Raw genomic sequence first — 18,258 nt, 5'->3', positions numbered from 1 at the left:
GACGGGCAGGGATCCCGATTTATTTTATCGTCACTTTCCGTCGAGCCGGCGGAAGATTCCGTGGGCTTTACAGGAGAGAATTTGGCTCCTGGTTACCGCAATGGCTCTCACACAATATCCATTGCAAGAACGCGATCAGTAAAGAACGTCGTGTACACCTTAAGTCATTAACTCTGTCGTCATGAATCATGAAGCTCTTTGGCTCGCTAAACAAAAGGAACCGACTCCGGGGTCGGATAAGCTTGTATCGGACCGACGCTATGGATAGATAAATACGGATGGTTTAATCGCATACATGTCAATCCTTATTGGCCTGTTCATTCCACGCGTCATTGCAAAGCTGTGCGCCGCGATAATGTATACCAAGCTACTTCAGCGGCAGTGGGATATCGTCGAGTCTGGGAAATGAGCCCCATACCGATATCTCCGCCCTCCATCCCGGCACCTCGTAGCCACGATGTTGTCCAACTGGTCCCGGCCGGTACACCCAGATCCTTTCCGACTTGGGATGAACCGTTGATGTAAGCATCAGTTCGACTTCAATCCTGGGTATGACTGCAGCGACGGAACTCAACTGCTTGATCATTTCGAGATGAATATGACCTGGCACTGATCTTTGCTGAGACAGTGGGATTTCGAGTCGGACATGGAACTGCTTAATATTTCTGAGTGATGTGAGCCTTTGACATGCTCCATCCCAGCTGGCGAGAATTTTCTTCCGGGATGATGGCTTGAATGCGCCGTCGCTACTAAGCTTGACATCAAGCGACACTTTATTGAGGCGAGACGAGAGGCCGTTTGCCAAAACCCCATTGGAAACTCTGTCTAAAAATAGTTCGAGCGAGAAGAAATCTTGAATTGCAAGGGAATGGTCGCAGTGAGATGCGACATCTTCGTACATCCGTCGGCATGCAAGCAACAGAGGGAGTGGGTAGATGATTTGATCGTGAGGGCGCCTGATCAAGTCCTGGACAGACTTGTAGAACGCGTTCCCGTCGTCGAATCTTTCGGCTTCAAAACGTGCAGCGAAACGTTGCGCCCTGATCTCGGTTCCCCTATCTTCGAATATGCCGTTGCATGCGATTCGTTTCAATTGTTGAGGGCTTCCGGAGGGGATACTGCCGATGTCGTTGAATGAGGGTAGGCCTCCGACATCAGTGTAGATGAGCTGTGGTGAGTTGATACGAGGAAATGCGAGATCGTAGATGACAATTCGAATTTCCCAGGGGAGACGAAAGAATGGCGCTTGCTCCTGATGATATAGCGCAGCATCAACCGCAGAAGACTCGGTGGCCACGGGGAGGTGTTCCGTCATGGCTTTGTGGTCACAGAATAGACGATGTCCGGGATTCAGTTCATGGTATAATGCAGCGAGCTTGGCTGCTGGAATATTTAAGTATAATTGCGCTGTAGCGCCGCAGGGCTGGTCATGGCGATGGCTACACCAGAAAGAAAAGTGCAGATCTATATCCGAAAATACCTAGCCTAAGATAAATGACGAGATGATCTTGTTGGTTCTACATCAAAGAGCCAGAGGGGATCGCAGAGCTTGGATGCTCCTAACCGGGGTCCATCCCACTACTTTTGATGCATTTAAACAGAATAAGGACCGTTCGGTGGACCGTGCGGAGGTACGCGAGACGTTTTGGGGGAGTGACAGGGGTCCAGAGCTTACCCCCCGATTTTGAGAGCTCCTGCCTCAGCGTTCAGACTGACGTCACGTGGAGCTGACGTCCATTCACTGAAGCAAGCACCAGTCCAACCCGTCTGGCCAGGACAGGAACTTCGGTCCATCACACCTTCGAGGTCGCAAGGTCACCCCAAACTTTCCCCAAACATTGCGACTGTTGACCAAACCCCACGATGAAAGCGATCTACGCCGTTCCGGCGACTTTTGCCCTCGTCTATAGAGCCTGGTCGCACCAGTCGCTGACCCCCGCAGGCATTGTGGCAGCTGTCATTACTGCCATTGCTCACGCCTACCACCCATGGAACCTGCCTTTCGCCCTGCTGTGCGTGTTCTTTCTCGCTGGTACAAGGGCCACTAAGGTATGCGCGCTGCTTCTGTGGAGTAGCAAGTTCTCACAAGCAGCAGGTCAAGAAGGATATCAAGGCCACTTTGACGGTCGCTTCCCAAGGCACGCCGGGAGGTGAAGGCCCGCGAACCCATGTCCAAGGTCAGTCAGAACGTTCCCAAAAGCCCTTTTGAGTATGCGAACCGATCTAATACTTGGCAACACAGTCTTCGCGAACTCCCTCATGGCCTCGTGCCTGTCCCTTCTTCACGCCTACCAACTCAACAAGCGAAAGGATGCGATCCTGGACACCACGACCCCGAACCCCTCCGGTACCCTCTGCTTCTCCTGGGGAGGAGACCTCCTTGTCATCGGTATCATTGCAAACTACGCCGCCGTTGCCGCCGACACTTTCAGTTCTGAGCTGGGCATTCTGGCCAAGAGCGAACCTCGACTGATTACATCCCCTACCTTCCGCAAGGTCCCGCGGGGCACGAATGGAGGTGTGACGCCATTGGGAATAGCAGCTGGAGCCCTCGGATCTATGATCATTGTCACCACTTCGATGGTCTTCCTCCCTCTTTGCGGCGAAGGCACTGCTGGGAAGGTCGGCAGTGGACTCAGTGGCTGGACGACGCAGCAGCGGTCGACACTCATGCTCGGCCTGACTGCCTGGGGCGTCCTTGGCAGTCTCCTCGACAGTGTACTCGGCGCCGTCTTCCAGCGCTCTGTCAAAGATGTGCGATCTGGCAAGATTGTCGAGGGCGAGGGCGGCACCAAGGTTCTGATCTCCGGCGACTCGTCGGACCACGCCGATAAGAACCAGAAGCGCGCCGCGGTCAAGGCTGCGTTGCTCCACGGAGAAGGCAAGGCCGCTGTGGAGAAAATGGAGAAGACGGACAGCGCCATTGAGGACATTGACGCCCCTGAGATGAGTGCAGACGCCACGAGATATGATCCCAAGGACAAGCACCGCAAGTCTAGCTTCGGCGACGCGCAGCCTTCGCGTGTGATTGAGACTGGATGGGATCTCCTGGACAACAATGATGTCAATTTCCTGATGGCATTCACGATGAGCATGGGTGCGATGGGAGTGGCCGGCTGGTATTGGGGTGTGCCACTGGAGAGCATCTTGGACGCCTAGACTTGTATTATAGCGTGATGAATAAAGTGTACATTTGGCAATATTTCCTGCGCTTACGCTTGCGACAGTAGATCGCCATGCGTAACTACGAGAGCAACAGTGTCCAACTTATTGAGCTATCTCGTCGCATTTCCCGGGGCATCCTCAATCTCAAGACCTGGGCGCGTAAGGATTCAGATCATCGTTTGAGCAAGACGAATTGCGAAGGCAAGCAGCAGAGATGGCATTCGCAAAACGTACGCCACTGCAGAAAGCGCACGAGTGACCAGTGGAAGTAAAGATGTCTTCCCGCGAGAGGGCTCGTCGCAGCTCTTGTCAGGGTACAATCGTGGAGTGCGGAGAGTAGAGAGTAAACACCACAAAGGTGCGAACTTACGCGTCACGACAGTACATCATAATGACTTGCGACAATATCCTTCGTTCAGCAGCGCATCGCGCAAGCGCACTTTGTAGACCTCCACGCGCAGGTGAAATAGCATGGATCAATAGCATCAAAGGGTCAAAAGAGTTCACCCACCGGTGTGGGCTACATCTCTTAGTGCTTATGCTGGGATATCTTCATCGCTCGGATCGGTGTGGCATTACTCGGATCGGTGTGGCATCTCTCGGATCGATGAGGTATCGGTCGGTCGGGGGGGTAGCCTGTCGTCGAGTAGGCTTCGATCGGGATTCGAACGGTCGACCTTGGCGATTCACCAGCTAGTTTGACCTGACTTGTCCCGCCTGACCAAGATGCCTTCTAGTGGTGAAAGTCTCTAGACGATTTGGAACAAAGTAGGGCGGGGTGCGCTTCTGTTGATTCTACGGTAGCGAGGGCGCGTGACGCGTGGGAGGTTGGGATGAAAAAGGTGAAGGTGAATATGAGGTGAGGCGGGCGTGGGACGGAAGGAGCGGATCCAGGGGCACGCCTTCCTCACCGGGAACCGCAAGTGAAATCTAGGGACCACAAGTGCGGGACGGAAGACACGACTGGAATCTCCTCTCTGCAACATCTGCCCTTCACCCCTTCACCTGCTCCAACACCCTCTTCACAACCTCAAAATCCCTTTCGACATCGACCCTCCAGCTGCCCACCGCAACCCGGACCGCCTTCTTCCCCTTCCAGCTGGTCCCGCTAACGTACATCTCCCTCGTGCCGTTAATCCGTCCGACAAGTTCCTCATTGACACTCTCATCCTTCGCGCGGAACAGGACCACCATATGCGTTGTGTCCTCCACGCTCCAAGCCCCCTCCGGCAGCAACTCGTACGCCTCCGACTCGCGGATCCACGACGCAATCTTCCTCGCCAGCAGGACCATCCCTCCCAGAATCGCGGCGAGACCTTGGCGTCCTTCGGAGCGGAGCACGGCGTAGGCGGGCAGCGCGCGGAAGCGGCGCGAGTTCTCGAGGCCGATGTTGAGCGGGGACGGTATGCTGGAGGGGCCCGAGGAGAGATACGCCGCGTTGGGGTTGGTGAAGACGGACGTCAGAGTTTCGAGGGACCGCGTGAAGAACATGCCGCAATCGTAAGGCTTGGCGGACACAGTTAGTGTCTCTTTGGTTTTCGGAAAAGGGGGTAAGAGGCTGATATAACGTACCACGTTCAGAAGCTTATGCCCGTCCACCGTAATGCTGTCTGCGAGTTCCAACCCGGCCGCCATGTCCTTGATCTTGGCAAACTCGGGGCTTTCGTCCAACGCCCGCGCAAAGATGCCAAAAGCTGGACTCATCAGCATCGCCTTCCAGACGTCACTCAGGGGTTGGGGATACGTTACCTCCATCCACATGGATCCAAGCTCCAAACCGGTCCGCCAGCTCTCTCAACTTCTTCATCTCCTCGAATCCAGTCGCGAACCGCCCAGTGTTCACCTCTCCCGCGCTGACAGCAATGATACTCGCCACGCCCTCCCGGCCTAGCTCCCTCTCGACAACCTCCAAATCCAACCTCCATGGCTCGTCGTCACTCACCCTGACTTCCTTCACACCCCCTCTGCCCAGCCCGACAACGCTGGCCGCCTTGAACAGCGAGCTGTGCCCCATGCTGGTCAACACCTGAATCTCCCTGACCCCCGCCGCCGCACACGCCCCCAGAATCCCCATCTCGCCCACATTCCCCCCGCGCCGCGCGACAACCGCCTCCCGCCCGCACGCGAGACCAAGGACGTTACTCGCCGTCGCCCCCGTCGTGAACGTTCGCCCCTTCCACACCTCTTCCTCTCCAGGCTGCTCCAGCGCAAGCACGTCCGCCAGCATCCGCAGCGCCACGCTCTCCAGCTCCGTCGCCACCGTCTGGCCCGGCAGATGCACCTGCACGTTCTGGTCGAACGCCGTGACGATGTTGTCCGCGGCCTCGGCCACAGGCAGCGTCCCGCCCGTCACGAAGCCGTAGTACCGCCCGCTCCGCGCCTGGCCGTTCAGCCCGGGCACGATCTCGTCCAGGATATGCGCGAGCGTCGCCTCGGTGCCCAGGGGCGCGAGGTATCCCGCGCCGCCGGACCGGGGGAGAGACTTGGAGGCGGCCGAGAGCGCCGTCGCGGGCGGGAGGGTCGCGGCCTGGTCGTCGTCCGGGAGGGCGGCGCGGAGCCGGGCGTGGAATTCAGGGGATGCCATGATGGTTGTTGAATGAGTGAGTTCTCGACTGGATGTTGATGACTGGCGTGGCGTGTGGTACGTGAAAATCAGGATGTATTACCAAACAGCGAACGAGCAGCGCTTATGTGACGACGAGCCAGCTTCGGGAGCCATCCGAAGGAACCGCCGGGGTTTGAGTCATTACGGGATTTGAAGTCGGTGAACCGGGGCCCGGCAAGGTCCATGTGGGGAGGTCGTAAGCACCGATCCGATCCGGGTCTAGTGTGGCCCGGCTTTGCCCGGGAATTCCGATCTCGGGACCGTCTGGGAACCCCCGTGTGGGTGGAAACTCGAGTTCCCCGCGAGCCACTCTGCGAACGTACGCAGTTCACGACAAACCATATCAACTAAACTCTAATGGTAAAATCAGATGGCAGAAAACTGTCGACATATACACGGGAACCAAAACGGAGAATGTGAAAAAAAAAAGTTGACGTATCCACAGGGAGATCCCTCGTTATCATGTGGACACCAATGGCCATGGGATGTAGATCTCCAGCGTCCCAAATCGACGTTATCTTACAAAAAGGACATTTATGTACAAGAAAAACCCATCACGACCGGCGCCTCTCACATGTGTCTTGCGCTGAGGCTGGCGAAGGCGTCAGGGCTGTGTCGGCCGTTTGTCCATTGCATATCCGTAAAAGCCATACTCTCCCGGCTCACGCCAGTCCTGCGCGGACCAACGTCCTTCTGGGTCATGACGGGCGAAGTCGGTGCGTTAGACAAAAAGGGGTTCTTGGTCCCTGCAGCTGGTCCGTTGGCTTCTTGGCCGGCCTGGGGAGCCACAGCGTTCTCTGCCTGTACAGGTTCCTGCGGCTGCTGCTGGAACGGCTGAGGGGCCAGCTGCGGCATGTTGTACAGCGCCAGAATAGAGGCCTTGTCAGGTCTCTGAGGCTGTTGCGGCTGCTGGTACAAGGGCTGCTGAGCGGGTGCCTGCACCTGTTGTTGCTGAGAAAAGTCTTGTCCTGGCCACTGGTGCTGCTGTTGCTGCTGCTGTTGTTGCTGAGGTACCTCCTGCTGCTGGACTTGCGGCTGCTGCGGCGGTTGCTGCTGCCATGGTGACTGCTGCTGGAACGGTGACGACTGCAGAGCTTGTTGCTGGAAGGGCTGCGACTGAAACGGCTGCGACTGGAAGGGCTGCTGCTGGAAGGGCTGCTGGTGCTGTTGCGGTGTAGGCATTTGCTGCTGCCCTGTCGGCTGCGAGGCCATCTGTGAGAAGAAGGGGTTGGTGTTCTGCGGCGAGAGCGGTCGCGGCGACGTGGTGTAGAAGTTCGACTGTGTCTGCTCGGGGATCTGGCCCAATGATGGAGATTGGATTCTCGTGGGCGATCGAGCGAAGGGGTTGTTTGCGAACGCGCCGGTCGTGTTCACGGCCAGACCCTGCTGCGGAGCAGGCTGCGTCTGGTTCGTGAAGAACGGGTTGTAGCCCGTCGACTGAGGCTGGATCGGTTGAGGCTGAGGATATGTCATATTACTATTAAAGTTGATATGGCTGTAGTTCTGCTGCGCTTGCGGTGCCGGTGGTGTCATGGACTGCTGATACATCTGCTGCTGAGGCTGAGCAAACGGCGGCTGGGACGCTGGAAGACCGCCGGTGTGATGCGGGAATAAGGGTTGAGCGGGCGCCAAAGACATGTTGCTGAAAGCCTGGTTGAAGTCTTGCTGAGTCTGACTGGGGGCCCCGAAGGGGTTGTTGGCGTAGGGATTCTTGTTGGCCAAAGTTCCAGTTGACTGAGAAGACTGGGGTTGAGGCGGGAGCAAGTCGAATGGATTGTTGCTAGAGGCCGTCGAGGGTGACTGTGGGTGGTCGCTGAATGTTTGCTGCGGCGCTGAGAGACCGCTTGATGTCGACGACAAGTTGGCGTGCGAACGCGTTGCGCGCAAAGAGCTCTCGCGAGGACCCGTCAGAGATGGAGACCTCCTATCAGTCTCACCCAGACGCACCAGCGTCTCAATGGCTCGCTCTAAATTGCCGTTGACGCCCTTGAGCACCGCAGCGTTCCGTTGATTGTCCGGGAACCCCATATCCCTGAGGCTGGCCAGCTTTCGCTCGGTGTCCTCTTGCTCGTACTGAACGCTCAGGCCAAAGACCTTGGACGGTTTATTGGGCAGTTCGCTGGGCGACGGGCTTCGGGGCATATCTCTAGGGTTCGAAGCGTTGCGCATCGCGGCCTCTTTCTTGGAGCGGGACGACAACGGGAAGATGGACGAAGCAGATCTGAATCCGAACTTGCCTCCCGCCTTGGGGGGCAGAGGTGGCGGGACACCTTCGTCTGAGAGACCCGAGTGTTGTTTTCTCGCAGGAGCCGGGTTGTTGTTCATGTACTTGGATCGGATAAATCGCTCCATCGCGGAATCGGCCTCATCGGCGTCGACTGGGACTGGTGGTTTCTTGTTGTCTGGGTTATAGATTCCGTTGGATCTGACGTTGCCGACTTTCTTCATATTCTACAGATGCGCCGCGTTAGGTGCGACAGCCACATAATAACGAGCACAAGGTGGACAAACCTCGACTTGCTCATTGGACCAACTGTCCATGCTCAAGGATTTCACCTTGGAGATGTGCGTACCCAACTTTCGATGGATAGCGGCACATCTCATGCAAAGGAACACGCCTAGCTGTGCACCCTGTCAGTATTGGTCCGTTATATGCCGCATCGTCGTCTATCGGAACGGGGTCGCATCGATAGGGCGCGGAAGGGGTTGGCGGTGCTTACACTCCATGAGGCCCATGCTGCGAAGTGCTGTCAGTATCGAGAACCGGTCTGAGCGGAAGGGCACTGTTGCACCTACCTGGGTTTCGTGCTTGACAGTCGGCGCAGAAGTTGTTTCCCGGGACCGTCTGGACCAGATCGTGCAGGACTTTTTCGTTACGCGCCTGCTGGCGCTTGCTGAGGACGCCCGTCATTCTGGAGAATGTAGTGCAACGGTCGACGTTGGGGGCAGGTTTGGCGTGCGCGCAGTTCGGTGGGATTCGTGGGAAACAAGTTTGGATCGGGCGAAGGCGCGGTTCCTTGGGATTGGAAGGTAGATCGAGGGGTTATCGGGCGAGCCAGGGACGGCGGCAGGTAATTGGGCAGAAAGATGGGATTAGGAAGGGGTATTAAGAAGCAAGGTGTACCATGGAAATTATGCACTGGGGAAGATGGAACCCGATGTCGAAGGAGGAAAGGGAACCGCGACGACAACCATGGCCTCCGTCATGCGTCGGGAAGGCTGAGTACTGTGTCGAGTTCGAGACGAGTCGAGTCGTATCTGAGACCGGTTCGATGGCAGCGAATCAGTATTGTGGAGGAGGGCCAAGGGAGCGGAAGCAGAGGTTGTTCGTCGCAGCTGCTTTGAGTGTTTGACGACAGGCCTCGGCGCGGATGGAGCGACAGGAGAATGCCTTCGGAAGCAAAGAAAGACAGCCAGACACAAGGCACCGGTCCACCAGGTCTAGCAGATGTGCGTGTGTTTTGGTCAAAGGTGGATTGGGAGTGCGGCGTTGGAGGGTGAGCGTGGGTGGTGGTGGTTGGTGGTGCTGGTGTAATACGGCGGCGTAGTGCGCGACTCAGTACGGATAGCCGTGGGAAAAAAGGAGACGATCGATCAGCGGTACGGCAGCAGCAGCAACAGCAGCCAGAGAGCCCGGGAAGCGGAAAGCCAGACTGGATACCAGTGCAACTCGCAATGTGAGTGCTGCGAGTGCGAGGAGGGGGGAGGGAAATCGCAGGTGGAGTCGGTCTTCTAGCCGAAAGAGGATAGTGTGAATGACCTTCGTGAGTGCTGGACTGGGGCTGGGGGCGCAGGCTACCTAGGTACGGGTCTGGACAAAGAGGGGGCCCGGTGACTAAGGTAGAGTAGGTAAGGTAGGAGGAATAATCAATAATAATCAATAAAAACCACACTGGCAGCCAGGTCAGACCATGCCATCATGAAGGACACCCGTCCCGCCTGGGTAAGGTAGGCAGTCAGCACCCATTGGTATTAGCATTGGCATTGGCATTGGCACTGGCACCGGCTCAGCAGCACGGCCAGCATCAGCACCTACGAAATAAATTGAATTGGCAGCGTGGACATGGAGAGGAGCGAAGAACGCGTGGAAGTGGATAAGGTAAGAAGCAGTTCCCCACCCAATATTCGGCTGTCCGCGAATTGGCTCTCGGCTGGCCCATGTACCAGGCGTGAATGCGGATCCCTGGCCGTGTCCTCGCACCTGGTTGGCCAGCCGCAGCTCAGGATGGCTGGGGCGTTGACCCTTTCCCGCGGAAACAGGCCCGACGATTATCCGTTGAATGTGTAGGTGCTGCGGGTGCTGCCGAGAACGCGACTGGTTCTGGAATGGAGGGCAGGGATGTTCAAGGTTGTCTTCAAGTCTGCGCTCCACCGCATCTGAGCCTTCTCAGGGGTCCCTCTCTCTCTGGACATCTTTCACATGAATTTTCTTTTTTTACGCTGTTGTTGCTTTCGGGGTCCTGCCGGGTTTGGGGGTCAACCGGGCATGGCAATTGCCCACGGTCATATCGAGTGTTGATTCGCGTTTCCAGACCTACGGGACCTGTTTGATTGGGTCGTCGTTTCAGCTGCTGCAACTCGCCTTGTGCAACGGCCTCGCGACTGCAGATTGCAAGGCAGAATGACATAAGATGCCGTCTGACCTCATCGCTCTGACAAGTCGGCATACATACGCTGCCGATATCTCACCCTGTGATTCCGAGATATTACTCAGCTGCCAATATCCAACTTGACACCAGCTTGCCGTGTTAGCCAACAACGTCCGGTGTCTCCGAGGGACAAGCGTGTCTCTGTTTGATAAGGTGCGGCTGTCTCGGTCTCTGCAGACAAGAAAACGACCCAGAAAATGACTATCCGCTGTTGCCGGTGTATGGGTAGGCAGGGCAGGTACTGCAGGTTTGTTATCGTGACATCGGGGCCCTCTCGCAGCCGTTTCAACGCTTTGTCCCCGAGCTTCCATCTCGATGGAGGGAACCTGGCTGGCGTATATGCATGCATAGTACGAAGTAGAGCCTACTTGCAGTCACAACCAAAGACCGTGGGCTCAAAACTGTGTCTGGTGGGTTCAACTCGGCGTTCTGGGGCGACCTGGTCAATACCGGCGATAGATAATCTTATATGCTGAGGCGGAGCTTCACTAATCGTGCTTGTCCCGACAGGCTACGGACATGATCTCGGCGCCGCATAAGTAGGTATGCATGGCAGACAGGGCTGATGGCTCCGATCGGCACAAGCGGAATGCCGGTCCGCGTGATCGAATAGGTTACGACCAAGTTTCCAGCGAGCGGGAGTACGCGGATGTCGCGCTCGCGCCCGTACCCGTGGGTTTGACAGGGCAGGCGGGCACTGCGTAGAGAACCGTCTCACAAACGCCCGGACGGCGACGGACGACACTAGCTGCCGACCTTCTTATCTAAGCAATCCATGGGCACCAATATCGGGGACCCCAGATAAGGCACCTGAGATCCAACAGACTGCCTGCGTCAGGTAGTACGAACAAGAAAGGCTTTGAAGTGTTTAGGAGACTAAAAGAATGCAGTAATGTGGGTAAAGTCCGAACTGGCCATTGCATCTGTAAATAGCCAGCCTACCTGTAGCGTCAACGGGTCTCATCGTGAATTATTGGTTGGCAGCCATCTCACCACTATCGAGTGTAGGGAAGTGCAAGGGGAAGAAGAACCCCAGCCTCATCAGCTGCATCCACTTTCTGAGCACCTGCCACCGCAGAGTGCTGGCTCTCGCCCTGCTGTCTCGCGCCCGCGCCCGTCCGCGGCTTACCGCACCACCTCGCACAGCCCGTCCGTCTGTCGTTTGCTTGTCGCAGACTCGCAGTACCTGAGGTGGAGGTGGTGAGTTCCATGAGTTGAGGGTGCCAGTGGTGTCCAGTGAATGTCCCCCCTCACCTCCCGTCTCCGCTTATTCCTCCCAGCAGGCAGCCAGTCACCTGCCGTGGAATCGCTCCGAATGACGTTCCGCCCCCAACCAACTGTCAAGGGTACTCCTGCTGCTGTGGCTGGGCTGGCTGAGGTGTCCAAAACGACCTCCCACCCACCCCCACCAGTAGCACACCTCCCTCACCTATCCGCGTACCTTACGGCGCCTTGTGCCTTGTGCTAACTGCTGCTGGGCCTGCTAACTGCTGCAACCTAAGCTCCGGACAGGGGTGTCACATCCCGTCCCCGTCCCCGTCCCGTCTTCTCACCTTTCTCCGCCTGCCTCGCCATTTGCCTTACCTTACTCCCTCCCTCAGCAATTGATTTCATATTTATCCCCTCTCTTCCGCAGCATGTGCCTTCACTAGTGTTGTGGTTTCCGCGACCTTACTTCGACCGAACCGCAGTCACCTCACGCCGTCTCCAGACGTCAGCGCCACCTCAAGCTCCCGCCCCAATTCGAAAAAATGGCGGGCATTGAGCAGTTGGAGATCCATAGCAAGGTACGTGAATCGTCATTGCCCAGCCCTCTCTCCTCCGTGCCGTCTTCAGTTCGACTCCCCTCGGCCTATCTCCAAGCTAACAGCTGCTCTCTATCACCAGTCCTACATCGTCCGTTGGGTCAAAGTCGACGAAGGCCATACCATATCCTGGAGCGTTCAACCACACAAAAAGTCCATGTGCGTACCTCTCTCCCCTCTTCTCCTCGCTATACTTCTCCAACTCGACACGTGCTTACCTCACGCCGAGGCAGAAACTTTGGAATCGTCAAGCATCCGGGCACCGGTGCCACCGGCTTGATTGCGAACCAGAACGACGACACCGCAACCGCCGGCGCTCTCACCTCCGGCGTAGCCGAACCCAAGGGTCGCTTTGCCAAGCGCGACTCCATCACCGCCCAAGACCAGCTCTCCAGCAAGGGCTTCATACCCGTCAAATGGCACGGGAAATGCGATGCAGACAAGGTGTCCACCGGCACCTGGGATGTCGAGAAGGGCCAGGGCGGCATGTTCGGCCTGGTATTTGACAACACCTTCTCCAAGCAGATTTCCAAGACGGCGACCTTCGTCCTTCTGACCTACCCGACCGGTGCCCCGCCCCAGACCACCGCCAACGCCTTCCCGAACCTCCAAGCTGCGAATGCGAGTGCCAGCAGAACCAGCCTACCCCAAGTGACCACCGTCACTTCCGCTTCGCAGGACAGTCTCCACAGCCATAAGACCGGTGGCGGTGTGCGACCGACGTCCGCCTCGGGACGCAGCGAGAATGCCAACTATCACACGGGTATTCTTCACAAGAGGAGGAGGAAGAAGGGCCAAGGATATGCGCGCAGATTCTTCTCCCTCGACTACTCGTCTTGCACCTTGTCGTACTACTATAACCGCAACTCCTCGGCTCTGCGCGGTGCCATACCTCTCAGCCTCGCAGCTATTGCGGCCGACGAACGTCGCAGGGAGATCAACATTGACTCAGGTGCTGAAATTTGGCATCTGCGAGCATCCAATGCGAAGGATTTCAACGACTGGGCGCGGGCTCTGGAAAAGGCCAGCCGCGCGGCCAGAGGGTTGGAGGCGCCCGATGACCAACCGAACAATGCCAGGTCGGCGCCTTTACGAGTCAACACCACCCATCTGAAGCCAAATGCGACAAGCATGGAGGAAGACCGCGAATGGCAGCAGGTTGAGACGTTGGTCAGCCGAATGGTCGGAACCCGAGATGCCCTGCGTCGCTTGGTCAAGGACATGTCGAATCAAAGGCCTGTGAGCATGGCAGCGTCGAGCTTTCTGTCTCCCACCAGCATGGGCGAAGAGCCCGACAGCTATTTTCCCTCCCCTTCCCCTCAGGCAACCGAGCAGCAGGCACAAAGACGACCATTCTGGAAGCGCAAATCGAGTAACGCGACCCCAACAGCTACCACGCCGCAGGCGCATCAGGCATCCGCTGTGACCGCTCTGGCTGTTCCGGCCCCGAATACGGTCACGACCACCATTTCCTCTAATGGTCCTCGTCACCACCACTCCAAGTCAAAGGCCTCAATCCATGAAGAGAAGAGTACACAAGAGCATTGTGCATCACTTCTCAATGACCTTGACTCTGTGGTGTCTGAGTTCACGACGCTGATCACCAACAGCAAGCGCCGCAGAGCACCCGCTCCGCTGTCTGCCGCCCCCTCTCGCAGGAGTATGGAAACCATGTCAACGGACGAGTTCTTCGATGCCGAGGCAGGGGAGACGAGTTCGCAAATTGTCCGAATTGCTCAGAGTGAAGATGAAAGCCCGGATTCTGAGCCGGACGAGGGTAATTTGACCGATTCATCCTCGATTTCATCGGCACCAGAGTCGGATGCCGGCATTGGCCAGGATGATACGAGCTGCTACCCGGCAAAGCCCAAGAGCCTGTCGCCGCTGCCAGTTGACATTTCAATAACCAGGCGAACCAAGGTCCCGCCGGCCTTGGTTCAGCCCCCGAGTTTGATCGCTTTCGTCCGGAAGAACGTCGGCAAGGATCTCAGTACTATCAGTATGCCCGTGTCTGCGAACGAGCCGATATCACTCCTGCAACGTGTAGCGGAACAGCTGGAGTATGCGCAGCTTCTCGACCAAGCTGCGCGCGCAAAGGAGCCCAAGGAACGTCTCCTGTACGTCACGGCCTTTGCCGTGTCACAATTCAGCAGCGGACGAGCCAAGGAGCGTGCTATCCGCAAGCCCTTTAACCCGCTTCTCGGAGAAACGTACGAAATGCTCCGAACAGAACAGGAGGTACCAGGAGGCTTCCGCCTGCTTGTCGAGAAGGTTTGCCATCGCCCGGTGAGGCTCGCCATGCAGGCGGATTCGGCAAACTGGTCCTTCAGCCAGTCTCCCGCGCCGTCACAAAAGTTCTGGGGCAAGAGTGCCGAAATCACCACGGAAGGCCGCGTCCGCGTCGCACTGAGACTGCCTGACGGAACAGATGAGCTGTACTCCTGGACTCATGCCACGATGTTCCTGCGCAACGTAGTCATGGGTGAGAAGTACGTTGAACCCGTTGGCGTTATGCCGATTACAAACGACACCACTGGTGCCAAGGCCTCCGTCGAATTCCGTAGCAAGGGAATGTTTGGAGGACGAGGCGAAGACGTCCAGGTGGAAACATACGGTCCGGATGGTGTCCACACTGGCAGCAGTCTGTCGGGAACGTGGACTGGCAGCCTTCGCGTTGTCGAAGCCGGCAAGGCCGCCGGTCAGGAGATCTGGCGCGTTGGCAAGCTTGTCGACAATGCCGCCAATACGTACGGTATGACGACATTTGCTGCCGCTCTGAACGAGGTCACCGATATCGAGAAGGACAGACTACCGCCAACGGACAGCAGACTGAGACCCGATCAGCGCTTGGCGGAGAAGGGAGACTTGGACCAGGCAGAGGAGTGGAAGGTCAAACTCGAAGAGGCACAGCGAGCACGCCGGCGCGTGCTGGAAGAGAAGGGCGAAGAGCACAGGCCGAAGTGGTTCGTCAAGGTCGGACAAGGCCCAGAGGGCGAGGAGGTTTGGAAGCTGAGGACCGGCAAGGACTCGTACTGGGAGGAGAGGTCCAAGGGGACATGGACCGGCTTGGAGGAGATTTTCTCTGGCTAGAGAGGTTTTCAAATCAAAAGAGAAGCCAGTCGCGGCGTTTGAGACTCCCATTTTATTCCGTTCTCTGGTATAGCGTGTTCAACATGTATCATCGGCAGTTTGTCGAGTTTGGACAGTTTCGTACTGCATCGCGTATGTGAATATGACTGGACTTGAGCCATCTGGTTGATGTTACGGTACTTGATCTGCGGTCGAGTGAACCTGCCGATGTGTTTAACCTACTCCTGAACGTTATCAGATCATCGCCGAGTGCGCGACAACACGCTTATCGAATACAGGCCAGAGGACTGTCAGTCGGCATACCCGCATTGGAACCAGACGGGGACTACAAGCGCGAGCAAGGTTGAAAGAGATGGGAGAGCCATATTGCACACATCCGGGGGAAGATGGATGATTTCTAGACTGCGGATGAAGACATGCTTGGAGTGTTGGAACAGGAACCGGAATTGTCTCCTGTTTCCGAGTCCCTATAGCTGGAGGGACGGGGTGGGACGAAATACCTTCAGATTATCTCGATCAAGTATGACACTTCGCTCGACGAAGCAGCGGTGCGGTAAAGTCGAGAGACTGGTGTGGTTCTTGTCGAAGCAGACGTCGAGGATGAGTCTGACCTCGGTTCTCTCAGCATGGTTTCACTCAACACCTACAGTCATTACGCCAACCCCAGCCCCGGTCGTAGCCTTGGAATACCCCCTTTCGAACCTGCTTTCAGGACAGAGGTGAAGACAGCCTGGCCTCGGTTCCAGTCAAACTTTCACAACAGACTAGCTCTCGACGATTTCGAAGCTCACCGCTTCACAAGTGTCCTACGCTGTGCGGAGCAACCCGCACCAGATGAGCCTTACTGATGCGACAAAAATGAAGATGAAGGAACACAAACCTGCTTCACAAAAGGGCATCATGCCGACTTTGAAAACGTTGTCTGACATTCCGGTCTAGACTCAAATCCTCTGAAGACTTGTCCAGTCATTTGATGGTTAATAGCAGGGAGGTGGGTATGGAAACGATACCGAGCAACATGAACTACTCAGGGAGCCTGGGGGTCTTGCGGGCTTTCCGAGTATTCGTACCCACCCGCCTCGCTGAGTTTGGACTGTCAGTTTGAGTGATTCCAGGCTTGTAATTGTAACTCTTTTGTTCGCGCAACTCATTTCAACTACTTGCACGAAGAATCAGAGCGATTAAGCAATACAGTCGGACTGTGATACGTAACTCTTAACTCATCAAGCTTCTTCAACCTCATGAATGTGTTCCTATGGATCCTGACTTTGACAGAAACTTGATTGCGCCAACATTTTACGCGACAACTTATTTGCATAACAGAACGGTCGATGATTCAGACTTGCAGAATTTCTATCTCCGCCACTTGGAGCCTTCGTCTAGAAGCGCGATCAAGTCTTTGCATTCTGTTGAACAGTCTTCGCAACCGCCCCACTTCGTTGTCGGTGAGGTCAAACCCCCCCCCCGAGTTCGCATCGGGTTCGCTTTCTTCTCCGCGTAACGACAGTTGTCAGCGGGAATTACGAACAAACAAATAGGAAATAGGTTGAAACCACCGCCAAGTGTATTCCCCATTTTTGGCCTGTACGTCTACTTAAAAATTAGAGTGATAAGGCTCGGATAGAGTATGTCGGGACGTTCATTCCTGAGTCTAATAGATTGAGTTGCGAGTCAGTCGGCGCTGGCCTAGCCTCAACCAGATCAAACAGGCAACTTTTCATCGAACTCGACGGTCCAACTCGTGTAAAGTTGAATAGTGATCAAATGATCAAAGGAAATACTCCGTCTTGGCAACGATGTAAATACATCGCGCTTCCTCTCGAAATTTTTGGGAATGAACATCCATCAAGTCACAGTCGTTCGTTCATCACAACTTCGCTCTCTTGTACATCCTCATAACAAATCGGCCGAGTCTCCACCGCTAGTCACAATGCGTTTCTTCCTCGCTTTCCTTCTCGCTGCGCTGCAGATCTCCTTCGCGAGCGCCACCCTCCGCTTGTACAAGTGTGGAACCACATTCCCTACCAACGTAAGTCCTCGCTCCCCCCTCAACTATGGCTGGGCTTAAACCCGCCCGCGCTTCTTTTGGCATGGGAATTTTCAGTCGGCTAACTTTGAGCGTGTTCATCAGTGGGTTTCCAACTGTAGCCCGGCGGATCAGCAGGGCTGCAAGGATCTTTGCGGCCAGAAGGTGAGTTCACGCAGCTCCCGTGACGCGTGTCTGAGGAGCGCGTCTCGCAGGGTACACGTCCCAGCTTGAACCACATTGTGCTGACTGGCGATCCAGTGCCGAACGGAAGGAGGACGGCAGATGGCCAACGGGGCCGACTGCGATTGTTACTGCGGTCTCGCATAGTGCCCATCCTCACAGCCTTCAGCTTCCTCTCCATAGTCAATTGCTTGGCGAGAAGGTTGAGTAAGACGAGTCAAATAGCGAACTAAAAAAGCAGTTCATACCCACAGATGTTCACTAATTCGCGTGATTCATTGGAGGTGCACGTAGTTTTGAGTTTGACGGGTGTCTTTTCCATGAGACCTATACCTTTGCAAGTCAGCTAAACCAGCATGCATAGTAGCATTATACTAGCCATAGAGGTGTTGCAACCCTCGAGAAAAACGAGAATATGTGTTTGTAATCCAACTAATGTCAGTAACCAGTCGTAAACTACACAGCTCCAACCCACCTGCCGGCCTCCCCGGCTTCCGCATGCCTCTCCTTAATACCAAATACATACATAGCATATGGTCCGTCTGTCCAGTACATCGAGTGACGTACATAACCACTGCGAGAACTCTTGAAGGGCCATGCTTACTTTCAGGAGCACCTTCTACCGTCTTCGCAACTCCTCGCTCTCCTGAACCGATGTGTCCGACATGAAACGAGAAGGCATCCTACTCAGTCCGTCCCGTCCGTTCCTTGCGTGGCAGGAAGATTTATCTGCCA

At 56.0% G+C, this 18,258-nt stretch overlaps 5 protein-coding genes across 5 annotated transcripts; 3 read left to right on the top strand and 2 right to left on the bottom strand.

Annotated features, from left to right (window-relative positions):
• Positions 1 to 1,863: 1,863 nt before the first annotated feature.
• On the top strand, positions 1,864 to 3,159 carry PGR (the record flags this gene model as incomplete). Its single annotated transcript, XM_032022847.1, has 3 exons — positions 1,864 to 2,049; positions 2,096 to 2,177; positions 2,243 to 3,159. 3 exons carry the CDS (start codon positions 1,864 to 1,866, stop codon positions 3,157 to 3,159), a joined length of 1,185 nt encoding a protein of 394 aa, XP_031880272.1.
• A 999-nt stretch (positions 3,160 to 4,158) lies between these two features.
• ddc (L-2,4-diaminobutyrate decarboxylase) lies at positions 4,159 to 5,749 on the bottom strand (the record flags this gene model as incomplete). Its single annotated transcript, XM_032022846.1, has 3 exons — positions 4,159 to 4,671; positions 4,738 to 4,859; positions 4,915 to 5,749. The coding sequence occupies 3 exons, from the start codon at positions 5,747 to 5,749 to the stop codon at positions 4,159 to 4,161; spliced, it is 1,470 nt and encodes a 489-aa protein (XP_031880273.1).
• Positions 5,750 to 6,340: 591 nt separating this feature from the next.
• Positions 6,341 to 8,681, bottom strand: ucp3 (UBA domain-containing protein 3; the record flags this gene model as incomplete). The annotated part of the gene is made up of 4 exons (XM_066151662.1): positions 6,341 to 8,221; positions 8,282 to 8,392; positions 8,491 to 8,507; positions 8,567 to 8,681. The coding sequence occupies 4 exons, from the start codon at positions 8,679 to 8,681 to the stop codon at positions 6,341 to 6,343; spliced, it is 2,124 nt and encodes a 707-aa protein (XP_066009090.1).
• Positions 8,682 to 12,170: 3,489 nt separating this feature from the next.
• CGGC5_v006191 (Oxysterol-binding protein-like protein 3) lies at positions 12,171 to 15,314 on the top strand (the record flags this gene model as incomplete). The annotated part of the gene is made up of 3 exons (XM_032022843.1): positions 12,171 to 12,206; positions 12,307 to 12,383; positions 12,458 to 15,314. 3 exons carry the CDS (start codon positions 12,171 to 12,173, stop codon positions 15,312 to 15,314), a joined length of 2,970 nt encoding a protein of 989 aa, XP_031880208.1.
• A 1,930-nt stretch (positions 15,315 to 17,244) lies between these two features.
• Positions 17,245 to 17,670, top strand: CGGC5_v006190 (uncharacterized protein; the record flags this gene model as incomplete). The annotated part of the gene is made up of 3 exons (XM_066151661.1): positions 17,245 to 17,343; positions 17,419 to 17,505; positions 17,602 to 17,670. 3 exons carry the CDS (start codon positions 17,245 to 17,247, stop codon positions 17,668 to 17,670), a joined length of 255 nt encoding a protein of 84 aa, XP_066009091.1.
• Between the last annotated feature and the right edge of the window lie 588 nt (positions 17,671 to 18,258).

Source organism: Colletotrichum fructicola, assembly GCF_000319635.2.
Source record: "Colletotrichum fructicola Nara gc5 chromosome Unknown KSG_Nara_v1_contig03, whole genome shotgun sequence".
Lineage (NCBI taxonomy): Eukaryota > Fungi > Ascomycota > Sordariomycetes > Glomerellales > Glomerellaceae > Colletotrichum > Colletotrichum fructicola.
Note: the sequence above shows the minus strand (reverse complement) of the source record. Positions and strands in the feature narration are given on the sequence as shown.